Source organism: Taeniopygia guttata, chromosome 4, assembly GCF_048771995.1.
Source record: "Taeniopygia guttata chromosome 4, bTaeGut7.mat, whole genome shotgun sequence".
Classification (NCBI taxonomy): domain Eukaryota; kingdom Metazoa; phylum Chordata; class Aves; order Passeriformes; family Estrildidae; genus Taeniopygia; species Taeniopygia guttata.
In genome coordinates this window covers 59,783,824-59,806,057 of record NC_133028.1, presented here as the reverse complement: position 1 = coordinate 59,806,057, position 22,234 = coordinate 59,783,824, and the positions used below count along the sequence as shown (strand labels likewise).

At 35.8% G+C, this 22,234-nt stretch overlaps 1 protein-coding gene across 5 annotated transcripts in view; it reads left to right on the top strand.

Annotated features, from left to right (window-relative positions):
• LRBA (LPS responsive beige-like anchor protein) overlaps positions 1–22,234 on the top strand; it is a 368,276-nt gene that overhangs the window by 102,083 nt on the left and 243,959 nt on the right. For all 5 annotated transcript variants that reach the window (XM_072928718.1, XM_072928719.1, XM_030270329.4 and 2 more), the window contains one exon: positions 15,857–15,921. In XM_072928718.1, coding sequence (XP_072784819.1) covers positions 15,857–15,921 — 65 coding nt within the window. The remainder of the gene's footprint in view (positions 1–15,856; positions 15,922–22,234) is intronic.

Here is a 22,234-nt window from a genome sequence, read left to right as displayed (position 1 = left end):
TTTAAAAAATTCAAGGGGTACTCTTTGTGACACCTGATTAATTTATTTTCTTGTTTAAAACTCATATATTTAGGCATATGGAAAAAGACTCTTATTTAATGTTTCTGTTTGCATGTTGATACATTGCTTTCTGTTTAACAGAAGGTAAAAAGAGAAACAGGTGGTTTAAGACACAGACAAAAGGCTTTTTCTGAGACAAAACCAGTTGTGTTTTTTGATAGACATGCTAAATTTTGAAATGTCTCTGTGTGTGTACTTACATTTCTATAAATCTATCAAAACATAAAGAATCCTTCATTTAATATTACTGCAAAGTGTTCCTGCTTATTTGACATTAATATCATTTTTGAAGGAATCGACGTTGCATTCAAGGCTAGTTTATAAAAGCATTGCGTTGCTCATCCTAATTCAGTCTGACACACATTCCAATAACACTACCTCCCTTCTAGGGTTTAAAACTAAATTTATGGCTGAGCTTTGTGAAGTGCATCATTTAAAAATGGTTTCAACCCAAAACATCTAATAAATAAATAATGTGTATGGCTACTCAGTAGCAGACTTTCCAGACTAGAAATCATTCCATCGGATACTCAACAGTCCACTATCAGAGAGGGCTGTCAGATAAATCTTATAGTAGCTGCATTCATGTCCTGTAAATCACATGTTATTGTCTGAGCCTTCTGCCAGGTCATCTATTCTTTTCCCATTTATCAGAAATGCATACAGTACAGTGAACCTGGAAGCACCATCTCATCTGGTCTGGCATTCTGTTGGGGTAATTAGACCAGCGGAAAGAGAGAAGTTCTCTTTCTGTTCTCCCATCTCAAATGAGTGACATTAGGATGTTGGAGGTGCTCACATGCAGTTGTGAGACAAGACTTCTTCATGGGGAAACTGATGTCACCCCTGAAGAAAGCATTTTCATCTAGAAGGGCTCTCTCACTCTGTGCCTAAAACTCAAAGCGGCATGGATGAATTGAATACATGTCCATAAAGCATAAGTGCTACTGTGCTTTCTTTCATTTTTCAGATATTTTCTTGGAACACATGACTGTGTAGAAATACATGACTGTAGACTGTGGTCTTCCCTCCTCTCTTATGAAGGGATTAAAAGTATTTATCTCTTGCTCATGTACATGAAGCATTTGTCTTATTATTGTAGCTCCAAGGTAAAAAGGTATGAAATAGGTGAGATAGGTTCTGTAATTTTCCTTGATGCCTTTGGATTTACAGAATTTCTGTCACTTGAAAGATGCTGCTTTCTGTAGTCAATCAACTGAATCATCAGTGGAGTTTGTCTTAGAGAACTAATTAGGTAGCTCTTCTCAACTTCATCTTCTACTTAAGAGCATTTTTCTACTGAATCTAAATGTTTTAGACTGCAAGATAAACTTACACTAACTTATTCAAACACTGTTCATCTCTTGGATAATTTTCTAAAATTGATGGAATGCCACCCAACCTATTTAAGAGGTTACAGCTGAAAATGAATAAATATTGCAACAACTTGTATGACCCCCTCCACTGCCACTGCCCACATATGCACACTGTGTGCTTGTTCAAGGTGTTCTTATTCTTGGTTCCTCCTTCCTCCATCCAGTGTTTTTTTCAAAAGGACTAAAGGACACTGATGGTGTGTGTAAAACCAAAACCAACATTTCAATACATTTAATTGCTAAATATTTTATCTTCTGAAACGACTAATATGATATATTGCAATATATCTACATAACGATAACTATTAGATGTATAGTGGCCCTTGATAAAGTATTACTTCGTTGGGGAGATGGAAGAGGGAAGCATAAACCCTAATACTACAAATATTTTTCATGTGCAGAGATAGCATTTCCTTATATTGCCCAGTGAAATATAATTATGGTTGAACATGTCATGTGCAGCTCTGACAGTTTTTGGAGCTTTACGTGTGCATTTAAAAAGTACAGCAGAGGCTGATTAGTAGCATTTAGACAGAAAAAAACTACACTGTGAAAGTTGGTCTTACTGCCCTTATAGGCAAAGGTCTTCAGCTTAAAGGTCTTCAGCTTGACTTCATTCTTTTTTTAATTTTTTCTTGTCTAGCTTAGTTGTCACTGGTTAAGAGGTGACATTTTTGCCACAGGTATTTCTTCAGCATGATACTTCATGTTCTACCAAATCCCTTTGGTGGTAGATTCTGGTGCTCATAAAGAAGTCAGTGTGCATCCCTTGCATCGGCAGCATTTTAGTCTTCTCATTTATCTTACTGCGATAAGGAATCTTAATTGAGCAATACCAACATGTTCCATGTACCCATACAAACCATAGGATTCCATTATTTTCCCTAAGGAAGAGCAATAGGAGTTGGATTTTTTCAGTAGAATTTTTCCACAGCCTCCTTCCTCTTCCACCCCATTGCTTAAGTGTTTGTGGAATGCAGGGGAATCTTCAGGCTTTTATGACTATCCTCTGCTCAGAAAAAAAAAATTGCATCAATTATCAAGTTCATTACCTCAGGAATGGATTTCTGCAATGTGTTCTAAAATGTGGCAAGCCTTTGAATTGCTTGGAGATTTTAGTTGATGTAAAAGATGGCAGATTTTCAGTGTTGGTTTATAGAACACATTATGCTGATGCTCTGTGATCAGCACTGGTTCCTAATTTACTTTAAAGTGCAATTTGATATGATGGATAAATGCAGTGATTGCTATGAAGTTTTAATTGAATTGACTATAGGTTATCTAAAGACCAATGTCACTGTGATACCATGGCAGCCAAACTCAGCAGACAAAAACTCATCAAAACTATTTAGCAATATCGTGGTTGAGATATGAAGAGAATAAATGCCATTGGAATACTTTTTTATGTTCTCCAGATATTAGATGATCACATTTTAATCACAATAATGTTATTCCATCTAATCACTTTGTTATAACAGCTGAAAATAAGTTTAAAAAGAATTTGATAGTCCTTTAGATATGTGGTCAAAAATATATATGCGTGTGTGTTTTGGCATAAAGGGTAGATTTTGTAGGGACTTTGTAAGCTGTCAGGTGATTTTTTTATCAGCTATAATACATGCTCTAATTTCCTTTTAAAAGCCATTTTGAAGATATCAGGAGTGGAAAGGTTTTCTTTTTATACAGTGTGAACTTCTGCCAATAGGATCTTAGTCTATATCAAAGATTAATGCAGCTGCACTTGAGTTAAAAAGCTTCAGTGATAGATTGCTTTTATGATAAAATTATTAGAAACATAACGTTATGAGGCAAATGAAAATGATTTAGATCTTAACACACAAATATTGAAAAAAGACTGCACCAATGTCTAAATTGAGAATTTTAGGGGAGGATTTTTGCATGAATCATGCCCATACATGTTTGCCTTGTGCCTTATATTACTAACTTTCCATAAAATGTTGTGCCAGAAACTTTATAATGCACTTTTGTCTTATTTTTAAATTTTTTAAAAATTATTTTTATTTCTTGTGCTCTTTTGAAGTATTCGAAGGTTGGAAGAATATTTGCTAGCCTAGCTTTTTGTAGAGATGAGGTAGCTGTGGAAGGGAGAATATTCAAGATCACTTACTTACTATGGATTATTTAAATTTTTAAGTTGCTCAGATCTGTTTCATACCAAGTGGATTCAGGCACATTAATAAAACTGTGTAAATCTAACATTTGAAAACATAAGATTGCCAAGTGTGTTAATAATAGTTATGCAAGCAGCAGCAGGGATGTTTCTAGTGTAATTTAGTAACAAATGCTACATGGTCTTTGTAACTGGAAAACAAAATGGAAGATCTTCATCCTAATCTTTTTTAGGATGCTACTGGATGGAAAATAATTGGGAATGCCCGTTGAGCTTTATGTATAGTGTTACTTCTAATATTTTCAGAGTACTTGGAATAATTACAAATGGATTACATGTAGTATGGATATTTTGCTGCTTGCTTCATTGAGCTCTATTATACATTTAAAGTGTCTGAAACTGCAGATCAGATTGGTAGATAACTGTCTGAAGTGCAAATCTGATAAGATTGAAATAAAGGGGAAAACTTTTCCTTTGAACTGGAGAATGTTGAAATTACATTTAAATTAGCTGCATATATTTTTTTGTTGTTCTTTGACTTAAGCAGTATGTAGATTTTTGTCTCTCCAGACCTATATTATTGGAATATATTCTGTGTGAATCCCCAGGATAATGGAAAACCTGTCTGTTAGAACTTCATCCCCGCAATGATTTCCTCTTGCTTTCTATAGTTTGAGAGTTTTATTGGCTGTTGAGTTCCATGGAATTGCTTGGAGAGCACCCTAGTATGTTTAAGTAGGAGTTTCTTTCAAGCTCCTGTTATTAAAATTGCTAAGGTTCACACTTTACTGCACTTAAGACCTGCTTGAAATCTGTCTTTTCTCTTAGGTGTAATTGCTGACTTCAGGAATATTTTACCTTTAGTATGGCTTATAGATAGATTATTTAAAATTTCTGTGTCCAACAGTGACAAAATTTAAAAAACATTATTGTGATAGACTCATGCAAGAAACAATATGCCATGAATGAATGGATGTATTGTGGAGTTGTGTTATTTTATGTTCCAGTTGCATTGTTTTATGTACGGGTCAGTTCTTTTATTTTTGTTCAAAATTGTACTTAGTATGTTCCATGTACCCCCCCTGTTGGTGCTTTCCACCCCTTCCGGCCTTTCCACCCCTTGTCCATCACCCATCACACCACCTTACCACTCCCTTATCCCCTCCCAGGAGCCCCGCCAGTCATCTGGCGCGCCACCTCACCATCCAGAAGCTTCCATCAAGGGCGTCGGGTGATTGGGTGAAGGCCCGAGGCTCCTCCCCTGCCCCCATCCCATTGGTCCTTCTCCAAAAGCCACTCCCCAGGGAGCCACCCACAATGTTCTCCCGTTGGCCGAAGGTTTCCCCACCCCCCCTACCCTAGATAAGCCCATGTTAGCTCTGTTCAGGTGCCTTCTCTGGTTGGCACCACATGTTGTGGTTGGATCCACGTTTGTTCGTCCCCTCACGTTGAGGGCAATAAAAGCATCGTTCGCCCCCGGAATTGGACGCTTCTTTTCTTTTCGCGGTGAGGTCCCAGGTCCGCTTCAGCCAGAGGGCTAAGGACTCATCCTGAGCTCTTCAAAGGCCCTCGGAGTTGGCCCAGCAGAGGGCTCGGGGAACCTGCTCACTCCCTCCGGAGCTAGAGCTAAGCCGGGATTGAGATCTTCCTGGAGGGAGTGCGGCAATGTATACTGACAGTTTGCTTAGTAATAAAAATTAAAGAAGTTTTTAACTTTGCTTTTGCCTTAAGTGTGGAAATAGGTTGGATGTATTCAGAATTATTTGCCAATACTGCATGAATAATAAGTGGCCTATTCTTGACTTAGTGATGCAAGAAACGCGTAGTAGTTTTATCCTGGCAGGTGGTGGTCTCAGTGGTAAAAATGTGTTTGCTTTATATTCTTATATATTTTCATAATACTTAGTCTAGGAGGATGTTTTAAGGGTTTACTCATTCTCCAGTTTGAAGATGAAATGTACAATGTGAGATTTTAAGATGAGGAAAAGCTAGTGTTTTTTGTTTTATGCTACACATCTGCTTTCTGGGAAGGAATTGTGAGGTTTGGGGTTTTGAAGTATAAAAAAAGTCAAGATGGGTTCTATATATTAGACTAAGAAAGTATATAGAGAGATACAAGTAGACAAGTGTAGTAAAGCCGTGACATTTTTGTTTGGAGTGATGTGAAGCAGTGTTTCTTGGAATTCCAGTTGGAGGATTCAACACGTCTTGCAGGCTTTTGGTAGAGAAATGGATAAAAGATAGGGATACAAGCCACAAAACAATTCTTTGAAATAGTTTGCCACGCTGGAGTGGAGAGAGATGAACTTTCCTAAGTTGTTCTTACTAAAACAGAATTCTTTGGCAAAAGTGAGGATTTTTTCTCCCTGATTTTCTTTTTTTAAAGTGCAATCTTTTGTGGTTCTATAAACTTCTCGTATATTGCAAGCTCATATGAAGAAAAACTCATGAGTTAAAAATTATTTGCATTTGCTGAGAAATTCAGGACATGGTGTTGGTGTGAGTTTAATGGAAAACACACCCTTTACAGCTAGAAATATTAGCCCTTAAAGCTATGTTGCAGAGAGTTTGATTGATTAATGTATATGTTTTTGTGTCTAGGGAGGAGAGTGGATTGTCTAATGTAAATGTGAATCTTGGGAGCGGGATAGGGGAACAAGACAGCTTAATTTCCATTAATGTACAGTGCTGCAGATGTTCAAAACTGAAGGAACATAATTTAACTATAGAAGCAAGACTTTTCTGAAGAAAAAAGGGATCCTGTTGCTTCACCAGCACACTAGGACTTAAAAAAACACCACCATTTAAGGTGAATTTTGTGCAGCAAGAGCACACCCTGTGGCTTGGCAGTCTAGTCAGAAGGATGATACCATGCTGACTTTATAACTAGATCTTTGAACAATATTCTCAGGGGTGGTAAATGCAAAACAAAGTAATATCAACTGGCACTTAATTCTGTGAGCTCCCTGCTGGTGGGGCTCTGCACTGAAATGGAACTCTTCCTGACAGGAAGTCAGCCGCGAAGTGTGGAGACCTCTGAAAAGAAAGTGTGCTTTAATTTGACACCCTGCTGTTTTACACCCAGTCTGTTTAATTTGAGACTATGGAAAGGGGGTTAGTGCAGGGGAGGGGTAGGAGATTATGGAAAGTTCACTGAGCAGCAATGCTTCTTGCTGATATAAGACTAATTACAAATATGGGAACTTTTTTGTTTGTGTTAATAAACCAAATAATTTGTCTCTGTTTCTGGGAAGAACTGCTTGTGGAACTCGGGATTTGGGGAGCTGTGCTATTTACTGGAAGTTCTACCAGAGAAACTTTGTGTAGTGGTGCTGTTCAGTTTGTTGTCTGTTTTGCACTCTTATTTATGTGCATCTCTGCTTTTTGCCTATTTCTGCAACTAGGAAAACATTTGTCTCATCAAGGATTGTTGGCATTGCACTATTTTTTCCGTAAGTATTTTGTGATAACTTAAGGGATTAAACCTCATATTTCAGATTATTCAGCAATCATGATATTGAGGTCTATTAGGTGTTAGAGTCTAGTTCAGAGTCAATTTTGATTCAGAAGAAACAGTTGGTTTTTCCAGTGCTCTTTGAGTAGTTCTGCAGACATTTATCTCTCTTTCTATTTGAAACCAATATTTTTCTTTTAGTAAATCTGCTTAGTGAGTGCAGGTAAGGATTTGCAGTGAAAGGAGCAGAAAATTATTTATCATGTTTATTGTAGTGACAGATGACAATAGAGACTTTTGTTACATCATGTTTTATGTATATTATATTTTAGTGTAAATAAACACAACAGATGTAGGATGAGGAAGGGAACAGAGTATGCAAGTAGAGTGTAATGTGAGAGATATTAGTTTTTCTGCCTTTTAAAAAAATTTATTTAGCTTTATTTTCTCTAAATATTTTTAAAAAATATCTGCATTAGGATAGGATTGCCTATGGGAATATCAAGGGACAGGTTCGGACATCCTGTGTTATGAGTAAAGAGGTGGGATTGGTTTAGATACTTGAGTTTCATTCCCTCAAAGGCACAATGGTAGCAAGAATCATGTTCATCATGTGCATACATTCATTATGAGAGTTTAAATAGAAACCAAGCTACATTTGGGGAAAAGAGTGATACCAGAATCATGGAATCATAGAATGTTTGGGTTGGAAGGATTCTTAAAGATAATTTAATTCCAACCCCCCTGGCGTATAAAGGTGCTTATGGTTCCAAAACATGTCATATTTCTTTATTAAATTTATTTATTTGAAGCTAAGAACATTGAGCAGGAAGGTTGCTGCTATTTGATGGTGATGATGAATGTTGCTATCAGTGGGATCAGTCTAGCACTACTGGTGCTGCTGTGCAGCACTGAGTTTGCTGTGATTTTCTTGTTTTTATAATTTGTAGTCTACCTTGAAAGGCATTTTCCTTCCTGTTCAGTGGTTTTACAGAATCTCAAATTGCAATCACAGTTAAATAAAAAAACCACTGAAATCAAGGGTCAGTTGTGTTATGTTCCTGCTAGTCTTCAATTTGTTTGCCTTAGTTCATGAAAATTATGCTGGCACTGCAACTTAATTATTTGGATCTTTTCCTTTTGTTCATCTTATGTTGTCACTTTTCCTCCTGTCTGTTTTTCTGACTCATTTCTTTTGACTTAAGAGTTTTGTGCTTCCCCAGAACTGCTTGGTACTTGGATTTCTCAATTAATTTTTAAGATTCCTGTTTGTATTCTTTCTGAAGCTAATCTTTCATCTTGGCATTGAAAATAGCCAATGGTTAAAGAACCTGGAGAGGAAACTGCGGTGGAGAAGGTTTGCTGCTAGATGAACTCAAACCTGACCCCTAATTTGGTTTCATGGGGTGTCATGGCAACAGCCTGCTAGTGGGAGAGAGAAAGGGAAAAGCTGCCTGGGGAAATTGCATCCTCCATCAGAAACTGGGGACCTGAAAACAGCAATCCACTCATTCAGTTTTTTCCCTAGTTTTTCATACTTCTTTGAAACTAGATACAAAAAAAGATATGCAGCTTCTATGCTGTGAAAATTATTACTGATATAATTTTATTTATGCAGTGATATTTTTATAATTTTGTATGAATTTTAGATTAAGTTAAAGTTTTACTGCTATTTAGAGAATATTTGGTGTCACCATAAATTATGTCAAATGCAACCTATCTCAAGATTTTTGGCTGTGTGCAGTTTTTAAAGATTTTATATGCTGTAACATTTTATATAGTATATATTTCATAACAATGTATTTTTTTAGGATAGATTTGTCCTTTGTAGAGAAGGCTACAGTTGTCACTTTGAGGGTAATCTCATAGCACAAACGGCATTGTCTGACAAGCTGACAGTTTTTTCTGTGGTATTTTTACTGAAGAATCTAGTACTTAAGTATGTAACTCCAGCTCTACACATGTGTAATTTATTCTCAGAATCTATAAAAGCTTACTGTGACTTGAACTCTAACTTTTAGGTATTGAAATTAAACTCTCATTATAGTTTTAGGCATTTACCACTAACAACATAATACTAGTTTATAGGAAGCTCTGTTTACATGGAATAACCCACATGGTTAAACAGCAGGGGCGTCTTCTGCTTTTAGTTAAAAACCTGCTGTTTCTGTATGGCTTATTTACTACTTCTTTAATTCTTAATGTAGTGTGCTGTGGAACTGAGCATGCAAAAGTCAGCAAAGAGTTCTGGTTTTTGCGTCTAAGGTTATTACTTGCTGTACAATAATAAAGGCACTATTTTATTGGGTTAGTTGTAATTAACTTCAGCACTAGGCATTGATATAAATCATTCCTAATCTGTTTTCTTTACATTTTCATTCTTTTAAACTGGTTTCACATAGCTTCTTTCTTTTAGTCATCCTTTTACATGAGGACTAGGGTTGTAATTGCTTTTTTGAATTAGGCTGTTGGAAGCTTATGTGTGTGTTGGTCCAAGAATTGATTAAGGAACACTAATGAATTTCATATAGCACTTCTAAAAGATTTGTAATAAATACTCTGTAGCAGTGATCTGTTATAACATTAGAACTCAACACAGTGTTGTCATGCTGTGCAGCTGGGAAAATATTTCAATATCAGAAACTTTCATTCGGTTTCATAGTTAAAATAGTAAAGAATTTTGTAGTTATTAATAAAAAAAAAAAAGTCATGTATCAACTTTTCTCCAGAGTATATTTTGTGAAAGGAGTTACCGTTATTATTTTGGTGTTTGATAAAACAGAGGAAACAGTGTTAATTTTCATTTTTCTGCTTAATTTTAATGTTTGATAACATTGGGTCCTGTGCTATTCTGACTGATTTATTAATACACATGTACTGCAGCATGTTTGGCTGTTCCTCAGCAGCAGAGATTTGAAAGGAGGATTTTGTTTGTTCTTTTCAGACACCTTTGCAACACTGAACATGTTTGTTTCTTGAATTCCTTCTATTTTGCAGGGGTAGATAATCACACATGCACAATCTCAGCCCACCTTTATGTATGGTTCATTTGTTTGATATGAGTGTGTTTGGGATATTTTCTCACATTAGTGGGTGTGGTGTTATACCTTCACTTGAGGAGCTCTCTCATCTACTCAATTTTGACACAACTTTCTCCTAGAAGACTCATTAAAATTTTCAATACAAAGAATCCAGTTGTGTACTGTCACCAGCAGATTTTTTTGACAAAAAGCAATGTCTTTTTTAATGGAATCTCAGCAGTAAATACTTTTTATTATAACTGGGTGTGCTTGATAGTTTTAAAAGTCTTATAAAAATAATTAGCTCTTTTATATAGTTCTAATGGCAGCCTTGCGAGTTTCCCCTGCAGCAGTCTCTAATGAACAGGCCTTGATTTTTCCAGTTGGGCTTTCAGATTCCCAGAGGACTTGACTTCAGACCTTGAAGGGCAGCAGCTGCCATTTGTCTTGAGTTGCCAAACAGACAGACCATGTACTAATAGAACACATTTGTACAGCCCAAGTACGTGGGACCCCAATAGAGCCCTAATGACGATCATCTGTTGAGAGCTTGTAGCTGGCCAGGGTTAGAGTAACTTTTATCACCCTTATTGAAATCAAACCCTCTGTATTGATTAGTGGGGTATCTTGGCTTGTTACATAGATGCCACGTTAAAGCTTTCATAGAGAAGCCTTTGTTTAAATTTCAGTAAATCCATGCCTGTTTGATAAGTTTTTTTGGGTGACAGGATGTTCTGAATTTTTAGGATAGTAGTAAATATTTTTGCAAGTTCTCACTTTGTTTCAGGATCCAGCAAGAGTATTGGTTTCTGTAGAGAAAGGGCCATGAAAATATTTATTGAAATTTTTTTTTCTCAGCCGGTTTCTGACTGTTCTTTCATTATTTGGTTATGGTTTTATATTTTATTTGAGCATACAGGTGTATCTGTATATATACTGGATGACTATCTCAAATGTATTCTCATGTTATTCTTATATTAATTTGTGTCACATCTTTGCGAAGTGTTCCTCTTTTGTTCCTTAGTACTTGGCATGTGCTAATTTTGATATTAAATTGCTGCATGGTTTCTGTATATGATTTCCCATAAGTCCATGTTGCTTTTAATTTTTTTCAATGGAGTTTCATAGATTAAAATAACTGAAGCATGCTTCAACCTTTAAAAGTAATTTATGTTTGCAGAGGTTCTGCTTAACATGCAGTATATCTTTTTTTAATTAGGAAGAACCCAGCTGAGATATAATCTACTTTTCACTATATGTTCTTTATTGCTGAGTTCATTCAAGCCTGAAGTGGATGTGGTGCTGAGAGAGTGCTGACACGAAGTGCAAACACTGCTGAAAAGTTCTTGATAGTTTACTTTAGGCACTTAAAGATTAGTGTATCTCTCTATGAACAAGTTTTTCATGCAGATTTGACCTTTACTCTAGGATATAATATGTCTCGTAGTCATATGTTAACACATTCTCCCACCCTGCTCCTTAGTACTCCATTCATAGTTGTCAGTACCAAAGTCATCCTTCTCCTTTGTTTCATAACCAAAATAAATTATCAAAATTCCACCAGCTTTATGGGAAGGATGGATTAGTGAAGAATTTTCTCTTTTTTGCCTACTGACGGGTATGTATATAACTGCTAGATATAATCCTTTATTGCAGAATATGTTAAACTGTTTAGAAGGGGATTTTTTAAAGTTTGTGTGAAAAATTAATTTTTAAGGAGCATGTATGTGTGTGTATATATATATTAATGAGAGCAGCAGAACAGATTGCTATAGTTGGATATAGAGCAGTTTTCATGTATTGGAAGTGTTTTAAATATTCTGTTCAAAATCAATGGTTAATTGCTTAGCAATCAGACCAGTTGATAGGTTGGTCTTGCAAATGTTTGTATATACCTAGAAGAATGTATGTTTTGAGGTATTAAGAGAGTTGTAGAATGGTTTGAGTTGAAAATGAGCTTAAAACGTCTAGATCCAACACCCCTGCCATAACTGTTTAAAATATGATTATATGATTCTATTACTTTGCCAAGGGTGTACACCTAAGGAGGGATATGTCCATTTGCTGCCTACAGGCATGTATTTCAAATTTCAAACCCACAAAAATGAAAATTTTTGTGGCATTTATATGAGTGATTACAGTTTAGGAATGGTTATATTGGGTTAGATAAAGCCTACACTTTGCTTCTTGTCATATCTCCAACTAGAGACACAAAGAGGTGCTCAAAAAGAATAAAACAGGATAAATGTGATACTCTTCCACTCTCCAGCAACTTTTGCTCAGGGTAGCTCTGAATTGGATGCAGTTTCTGTGTATTTAGCCAATATTCTGTCTCCTCTTGATCCTTTTGAACTTTTCATCACCATGATATGGTTTTGGTGATAGATTCTTTACACATTGTGTAAAGAACCACCTGCATACTTTGTTTTGAAGGTGGCTCCTGCTATCTACTGTTTGCAGGAAAAGGCTTTTTGGGTAAATAAGAGGTTCTTGAAGTATTTGATCTGAACAAGGATGCTCAAAATGAGCTGGAAGCCAATAACAAATGCAAAAAAATCAAATTCAAGGCAGAAATTTTTTAAGAACTTCACTTACCTGATCATGCAGTGTGATTAGAGATGTACCTTGTTTTTATGAAAGGAAATATGAGGATGAAATAGTGTGAAAGACTTTTAAATGCATCTAAAGACTGAGATAGCTACACATACACATCTAGGCGCAATGACATAAAATGGGATGTACAAGTACTAAAGACTGTTTGCTACACTAATCTTGTTGCTGGTTATAGTCTTATCCAGCTTGTGTATTTTGTATGTTTTGGTCTTTGATTATAGTCTAATGCATGCTGTTGGTCTTGGTATTTCCTAGAAAAAAGTAGATGTAGTAATTTATGAGTTTTATTAGAGAATTTGGTGCTGTCGTACAACTGGTCCTTAGTTAAGGTTAATTAAAAAACCCCACTGTAAAATAGATTAAATAACCCCAGCATTACTCAAATAGGACAACAGGTCATGATATCAACCTCAAGGGAGATTATTAGTTTCTGAAAGGAGGGGGTTTAAGACCACTACTGTTTAATGTTTTCATTTAATGACCCTTGTGCACTCAGTAAGACTGTGCTAATGAAACTTGTTGATGATGTAAAATTAAAGCTATAGTGGACTGGGTTGTACTTTTGCTCACTTCAGAGTTGTGCTGTATAGAAAGGAAATGTAGAATGTTATTCCATACAAAATTATAATTCAGATGAGGTTTGCAGCACCATTTCAGGAAAAGGTTTTAGTCCTTCTCTAGGGTATTTATGAGGCTGTTTATAATTTCTATTAAGAAATAGGTGACACAGGAACGAGTTAGGAAATTTCCTTATCAGACAACATGTTTGAATAAAATGTGATTTCGTATTTGTGTCCTTGTCATGGTGATTTTTCATTTGAGTTATTTGTGATTGTGTCTAGTGCTTCTTGGCTTTCCCCTTGCTTCACTGTTGAGTGTTCAGTGACCAAAAGCATTAGAAGTAGATGATGTCTCTTGGTCACTAAACATTAAGAGCCATGGGAAATGATGGTCAATTACCTACAGCTTAGAACAGGTATGAAATTATCGACTCAGTTGATCAGTCGCTCCTCAGAAAAGTGCTGAAATGTGTTTTGTAGTTATTTAGTTGCATTAGTGGTTGAGTTTGAAGCTTTTAACATGTTTTTTCCCTAATACCTTTGGGAGATGGATAACTAAGATGCTGATATAATAATGCAATATGTCTACTGAGTGTAATTGTTTGAGAGTGAACATATACTGTGGGGAAATATTGAATGGATCATGAAAGATGAAGACCATTAGTCTTTTCTTTCAACTATTAAAATAAGCTTTAGGGTGTGTTCAGCTGTGATTTATGAAAATGTTTAGACTAATACCTTCTTTGATGATGTCTGATGTAGAGAAAAATGCTGAAAAATATAATGATAAATGCGCCTTTCTTTTCACTTTTGGCAGCCTCCATCTTCACCAATTAAATTTTAAGGTATTGTTGTGAGCTCTTTAGAAAGCAGAACAGCAGGTGGGCAGTGTCATAAATAGAAAAAATATTTTGTTTTTCTTGAATTTTCTCACACTTTAGCTAAAAGAATAGTTTCAGTTATCATTATATAACTAAATATTTAAAACTTGATACTACATTTAAAACCTCTTAGAAGGATTATTTGTATATGCTCTTTTGTTTAGAATATTAGAAACTAAAGGTTTTTTTTTTTGTTTTCCCCTAGAATACATTTATAATTTGTGATGAATGACACATCACATATTCCAATGATTCTGCTTTTAGATCTGACTCCTTGAAAATTGTAATACATTGTTGCAGCTAAAACATGATGAGCATGGTAAACACGATAAGCATGTGTTAGGCCTGGAAAAAGAGATTGAGAAATCAGAGTTGTAATTTCTCCCCTGCATTGAAAAATTGGAAATCTTTTTTCCTTTTTTTTTGTTTTTGTTTTTTTGTTTTTGTTGTGGGGGGCGGGCAGAGGGGCAGGATTTAGGTTGTAAATAACAATGTTGTTTCAGTGTGTGTCTGATCAAACCTTTGTCTTACTGACTGAGAGGTCATTCTGCAACAGTGAGCACCAAAAAATGTACCCCAACACTGTGTATTAAAAACCTTCCACATTCAGAAATCTGGAATTTGTTTAGGACGTATTTCCTGTTTTTAACTTTTTCCCTGCCTTGGAGCTGATGAGATTTTTTTTTTTTTGAATAACCACAGTAGTAGAAGTACTCATGTAGATAATCAGTAGGATTATTATTTCACATAGAGCAAAGCGTAAAAAACCAATGAAGTTGATGTGGAACAGCGCATGAAACTTAACTGTCTATCTGCTGCAGAATCATTCTTTTGTATTAGATTAGAAGATTTGAGGAGTTTAAATCAAGAGTTGTATTTTATCCTGTTCTATTTGCCTCTACATTTTTCCAAAAAGATAAGATATACACACATTTGCTACTCTAATTTTTAACTAGGGTAACTTGTTTCTATGTGGTGTAAGATTAAAAATATCTGCTTTCTGTGTTGTTAAGTGATTTTGTTTTCTTCTCATCTTTCAAATTATGGTAGCAAGCCCCAGTGCTAAGTCATCTGAGTTGGTTGTTTTCCTCTGTGTCTCTTATGGGGGCCAGGCAAAACCCACCTACATGTTTAAGAGGTGTAGAATTTTGCTTAATTCAAGGTTCAGCTGGATTTAAGGAATGTGCAGTGCATGTTCATCTGCCATTAGCATAATTTCAATGTGTTAAAAATGATACATTTTTTTAAAACACAGTGTGTTAATGGTGCAGTATTTGGATTGTTAACAGATTTTTTTTTTTAATGAGTAGGGATGACTATGTGATGCTGAAGTGAGGGTTAGTATTAGGAAATATCCCTACTAGGGTTTAAGCTACAAGAGAAAATTGTGTCTAAGGAATGAGCCTTGCCTTAATGTGAAACAGTTTCTAGCACTATCATGGTTCAAAAAGGCAAAAAGCATCCATGAACCAGAGCAAGTTCAGGATTATTACATGACAAAAGAAAATGGTGGAATCCTTTGTGGGATGTTTTTGGATTTTCTGCTCCCCTTAATATGACCTTAAGTAAATGATGCTGCCCTGTTCCTTCATGCTGGCATTCATTGCTTCCTGATCTGCACACAATTAAAACTTTGTGTGTTTGCTGATGGTGCTGTAAGTTGCAATTGGAAAACAAAGTGTATGATTTGTCTCTGAAAATGCCTCTTCCAAGTTTTGTTTTTATACAGCTAGTTTTCTCTTCTGTTTTGTCTTTACCCAGGAGTGGCAAAACTCTATACAGAAGAATGCTGGCCTGGCCTTTATTGAGCTTGTCAATGAAGGAAGGTAAGTTACAATACTTGATAGCACCTCTGCCTTAGCCTTCAGGGAGATCTGTGCCTTGAAACTTTTAAAAATAATTTTATTTCTTCTTTTTTGTGTAATTTTCTTTACGAGCATTGTTTCATATTCTTTAGTACTTTGGTTCAGTTCTAATTCTGAATTTGGGTTTTTTCAGAATTTTTATGTTCTTTAGTTTCATTAAATACTTTGCTTATCTGTCTGTCATGGATTTTCTTTCTTCCTGTCCTTGTGTACTGGTTAATGTTGAAACTATAATTTGTATTCAGCTAATCTCTTGAGAAAGGGAATTGATATTTAAAAGACATTACTGCTAGGAATTGTGAGATAAGCCTCTGTTTCAAAAATTAGATTCCAGTTTGCTCATTTATTTCTGATCTATCTCTTAAACTAGTAAGGAGAAGAGTCCCTCTAAGGAAAAACCCCTCTTAAACCAATTAGTTTAATGTTCTATCCATAACTTTATATGTATATTATTGGAACTTACAGAAAATGACAGAGCAGGTGATGAGGCCATGCTCTTTGACTTGTAGTCAGTGTTCAGAACCATCAATATTTTATTCATTGATATTGAATTGATTGTTGAGGCAGACTAAGAGCAGTATTTACTTTTTTTCTAAAGGATTTTTTTCAAGATGTCTTAAGGAGTTACCTATGGTGTAATATAAGAAATGCCATTTATTTAAGTGTAACTTCTGTGAGTAACTTCAGCTAGTAAGAATCCAAATAGAAAATAAATTTTACATGATTAGGACAGCTTTCTAACTAAAACTGTATTAATTTATCACATAAATTAATATGCTATATAAATATCTTTTTTAGCATTGTAGGAATGGGGAAATGGCTATTTGAGATTTTTTTTTTCTTAAGATGTAGATGTTCTCAAGATGCATAAAAATAATGACAATTTTACTGTGTTTTAATGGTTGCATTTCAGTTTATGGTAGGCAAAACACCATTCTGAGGCAGGAAAAACATTTTGCTACTAGTCTTGATCCCAAGGGCCAAGGTAAAGTAACAAGGGTGTTCAGTTACAGTGTTAAGATCTAGCCTATAGTTGTTTCCTATTATGTGAGGCTGACCTGTCTTGACCTTACTTACAAAATGCCTGCTATAAATTTGGCCCTTGATTAATGTTTTATTAGCATAGATAACATAGAGATCCCACACACATGTAAACCACAATATAAGGTTCATCTGTGTAAGATGATTATCATGGACAAATAAGTTGCTGAGACTGAGCTGTGCATGGCAGTCACCCAGTAGCTATTCAGCTCATCCAGGTCAAGCTTTCTATCAGTAAACTGTTTGGAATTGACAATTTCTCTTCAAAACATGCAGTGCCCATCACAGACAGATGGAATCGCTCCCCCACCTCCATAAACAACATCAATAACCTGGAGTCTAGCCTGAGCCAAAGTGGTTGTCTCAGCGACAAATGATCCCTTGAAGACTAGGAAGTGTGGTTTTGGTTTGCAGAAAATGTCCTTGTAATTGTTACTTCATTTCATTTCTGATGTGTAGCAGAGTTGGGTTTTCTTTTAGATTTTTTTTTTTAAGTGGGAGCATAATGGTGAAGAGGAGAAGGGATTAATTTCTTAAAAATGGCTCCTTTTATCTGCCTCCATTTTTCTCCATTTCTGTTTATAGGAGCCTTTATAGTTACTGCTGAATTGCAATGCTTTGTGGCTTTTCAGCATTTACAAAAATGAAACTATTATACCTCAAATGATAGGAACTGTATTCCAGGACTGCAGAGCTACTTTTTCCTTCTCTTTACACAATTTGCACATTATTTTTCTTGCACATATGCTAACACTTGGACTAAAACATCTCAGACCTTGTATTTTATTCTATTTGCTATTTTGGTATATTTTTTGGCTTAGCATTATAGCCTTAGAAACTCCAAAAGCTGAAGTATTTTAATTGAAACTTAAGAAGATATCTGAATGATACTGATTTTAGCTGCATAATTATATAATTTAGCAGCATAATTATATAATTATTTTAGCTGCATAATTATATAATAAAAGCTGAATTTCAAGTTGTTTCTAAAAGTGCACAAGAAAATATGTCAAAGTAGCTGTAGAAAGGGCAGAACTGGTTCAGCACATAGGGAAGGATGTCTGTAGGGCACCATGAGAGAGAGTTTCAATAAATAAAATCAAGGACTGGAAGAATTGCCTAGTATATATGGAATCACAGAATTGCTATTGTCTGCTGCCTTGGTGGGGGGAATTTGGTCATCCTATAATCTTTGTAAACCAGAGTTTTATTCCCAGTGTTTATTAGATTTTTTGGACTAATGAAGCTATAGGATATTCCAGCTTGTGGTGTGTTGTACTGGTTATGTTTTTTGGGGGGGGGGGGGGGGGTTTCTGGGTTGTTTTTGGTTTTGTTTTTTTTTGGTTTGGTTTGGTTTTTGTTTTTTTTGTTTTGTTTTTTGTTTTTTTCAATTGGGCAAATAAGATAACTGAAAAATCTTTCTGGAATAAGTCTAAAAGGGGATATGTAAATCTCTCTTCTACTTGCTTTCAAATGTATTTCTTCCTTTTATGTGAAAGGTATGAATGTACCTCTCTCTCTCACAGCCGTTGGAAGTTTTAGATTTAGGTTTGCCATGTTTTGGCTGGGATTCCCTGTACAGAGATATGTGCAGAAAGTTTGCCTCTGGGACTTGTAAGATCTGCAGCATGTGTGCTGCATTTGGAATGTGTTGGTCTGAATTTCTTCATGTTCACAAGTAACTAATGTGTTCCACAGAAAAGATGCTCCCTGCCTTTCCATGTAGATCATACTCACTTCATGTGTAGAGCAGAATTGATTAGTTTGTGCCCAGTGAAATTTTGAATCTTGAACTGGAAGAAAATCTCTGAACAGGAGGCTGATGTGTGGAAACACAGAACTGTAATGTTGCCTTAAACTGAAATACACAACTGAAGTCCTGAAGTCCAGGTTACAAGCATAGTGAAAAGAAAAAAGCCAGCTTAGAAATGTAAGGAAATATAGAATGTAAGGTAAAGGAGCAGGTATTGAAGAATAACCTCTTTCTGTGCAGTGAAAGATACATCAATTTCAGTGTATTGCTATGTTTAACATTAATCTGGTTTTAATAAAAATAGTAAGTGTTGTTCTCTGTTATTGTAGTGTCTGGGAACACTATTGATGCTCTTTGAAACCTTGTTAAAAAGGTGCCTGTATCCACAGCTCCTCCACCTACTGAGCCATCTGTGCAGCAGAAGGATAGGTTGTGAAATGTTTTCCTTAGCCTGCTGAACTTCTGTCAGTCTAGATTCGATTCTTTGTGCTTGCCTTTCACATTTGTGTCCTCCCTTTATGGAGTGTCTGTTTTGGAGCCTGAACCTGAGAACTTACTGATGAGGAAATTTGTTCACCAGAACCATCCTTTAAGTGGGATCTAGTTCACTGCCATGGCCAGCCCTTCTCCTTCGGGGACAGTCTGGTGCTCAGACTGATTCCTTTTTTGCACCCTGGAACTAATAATGCTTCCACCTTATGCACAAGATGGTGAAGCTATTGTTTATGAACTAAAACAAGCTCAGGTTTGTTTTATTTCCTTGCATGTACAAATGCCTCTTTTGCTAGAACCTAATTTCCTGTAGTTGACTAGTTAGCAAGCAGCTCCTGTCCTGTGTGAAGGTTAAAACCCTCTGCTGTCGCTGTGATTCATTAGCACACTTTAGTGTGAAGCATCTCTTATGCTGGATCTTGTTTTCTGTATCAGTCAGGGCACTAACAAATGTACTCGAGCTTGAGACCAGGCATGACAGTTATTATCCCCTTTGGGGTGATAATGGGTTTGGCATGGCAGGGGTTGAGGGATCAGTCTCCTAAGCATGCTTGCAGCAATTATTCTTTCCAATTTTCAGTTGAAGAGACTCTTGGAGATGCTTGATTTTAATATTCTCAAGCACAGTTTTCTTGGCCATCTGAAGAATTATAGGAAAACATTCTATGCTTACATTTTTATACACTTGCAAGTTAATAGTCACTAAAAAAAGTCCCAAAATGTTTGGTTTAAAGACAATCTCATTCAACTAGCAGATTCCCTGTGTAATTTCCTGTCCTTACCTTTGCTTTTTCAAATGCTTATTCAAACAAGGCAAACCAAAATGTAATAATTCATAAGTGTGTCCACGTTTGCTTTTCTGTAGCTTTTCTTATTGCCCTGTTCTTTGTTGTCTAATGAGGAATGAATTCTAATCAAAATTCTCCCCTCTGTATCAGAGCTTTTTCTAATGTGTCTTTCAGTGTAGTTGAAAACAGCTTTTTTTTTTTCCTTTTCCCAAAGGAATCTTGCAAGGAATTTTGTGCTCCCTTGGATTTAAAATTATTATTTTTGAGACACTATAGCCTTCTATTAAAAATATTTACTGGAATTATACAATTAATTCAAAATTTCTAGGGGGAAGAAGGAAGGCAAACAGAATGCAAATTTAACATCCTTAGCAAGTAAAAACTCTATCAATCAACCAAAAAAAAAGTCCCAAACCTCTCCAGAAACAACCAAATGCAAATGGTATTTTATGCTCTCAACGAATAAGATCTAATAGTATAAAATCTGGAATGCTGTAATCATCTATTTCTATAGCTAAGGGGGGTGGGGAAGAATTTAAGAACTGTACTAACAAAATTTAAACATATGTCACCTGCTGTTTCTTGTCTTAAGTTGTTTGTATTGCTTTTGACTGATCATGGATGCAAATATTTTTAATATTGAAATACTTGGCTGTCAAGCTGGCTGGCCAATTACTTGGATGCTTTCTGAATGGAAAATAGGGGACAGATGTAGGCTGCCCCATTCAATTGTCTCTCACTCGCAATGCTGTGGTCACTCTCAAGGAATGAATGTTGGAGGGTTGTGTTGCCATAGGAGCAGCTACTGTGATGGAAAAACACTTAGAAAAATACAGCTATTAATGAAAAAATGGATGATAACTGACAGACTTTGTGCATAATTGACCAAAAAAAGGCTCTGGAGAAAAATGATAAATGCAGTCTGTTCCAAAGTAGAATTGATTACTGCCAGTCTGCTCCCCATGCTACAGCCTCCTTGTCCTGAGAGTCTGATGACATAGAACCTGCGCCTCAGTCTTGTTTTGTAAGAAAAAAGACATGTTTTCCACATTTCCTTGCTTTTTGATTTTTAACAACCCTTTCTGTTTAAGTAGTACATTTTGTAAAAGTGACTTTTGATGATTTCTGAGTCTTGATGTTATTGTTTTGGTTTGTTTAAAATAAAAGAAAAAGCAACTTTATTAATGCGTGAATTTGAATACGTAAGATCATTAGGCTAGACTTAAACCAGCATTTTAAATGTGCCGAAAATTAGGAATTCTAGCCTGGATGTGTTTCAGAGCCAGATAAGTTGACTTGGGTGGGGTTCTTGATACTACCTAAATTTTTTTGTGTGCATGTGTGTGCACTAAAGTATATGGTGATGTACACAACCATTTTTGAAACCATTATTTATTTCATTGACTTTTGAAGGGTATGTATATGGCAAAGGTAGGTTTTGCTTGTGAGAATACATAATTAATTTTCTGGGTCTATGAAAAAGGAAGTTCATAAACCACTTTTGAGCGCCGGGGAGTTCTGAAGTGTTTTTTTACTATAGAAATTTTTTTATAAAATCTGCTTTTAAAAAAAATAATTATTGCAAGAGTAACAAGAAGGTATCTGTGCTGTATTGTGTGCATACATGTACTGTACTATTGCCATCTGATGGGACATTTTCAGAAATCATCTCCAATAGTACTGTGTAGTGGCTCTAAAATGTGAACACAACAGTTTTCAATGTCCTAAGAGGCTCTCCTAGATAGACAATACTGGATTTTCCCTCAACTGCCTTTTCAAAGATCTATTTCATTTAATGCTGATGTGTGTCCAAGTCAGCATTTTGGCGAATCTGCGCAGCTTTGGGGTGCTTTGTTTTCCCCCGTATTTTTTGTTTTGTTTTGTTTGTTTGTTTGTGGGTTTTTTTCTCCTATTTTAAGTCAATAAATTGGTTCAAACTTCAGTCTTTAAGACTTTAAGGCCTAACTATATTTTTTGAGAATTCGGTAGAGTATATGTAAAGTATCTGTGTTCCACAAAGCAATTGTAAAATGCCCTTGCAACAGTAATTCCACTACTTAGCACATTGAACAGGCAGATCCCATAGAAGTCCATGTATATCCATGTAGAACATACCTTCTTTTTGAAGTCAGAGAATCTCCTACATGCCAGGTTTATGAGGAAGGAGTGCAAGTAGGAGAGGTTACCTTGCTTGACTGTC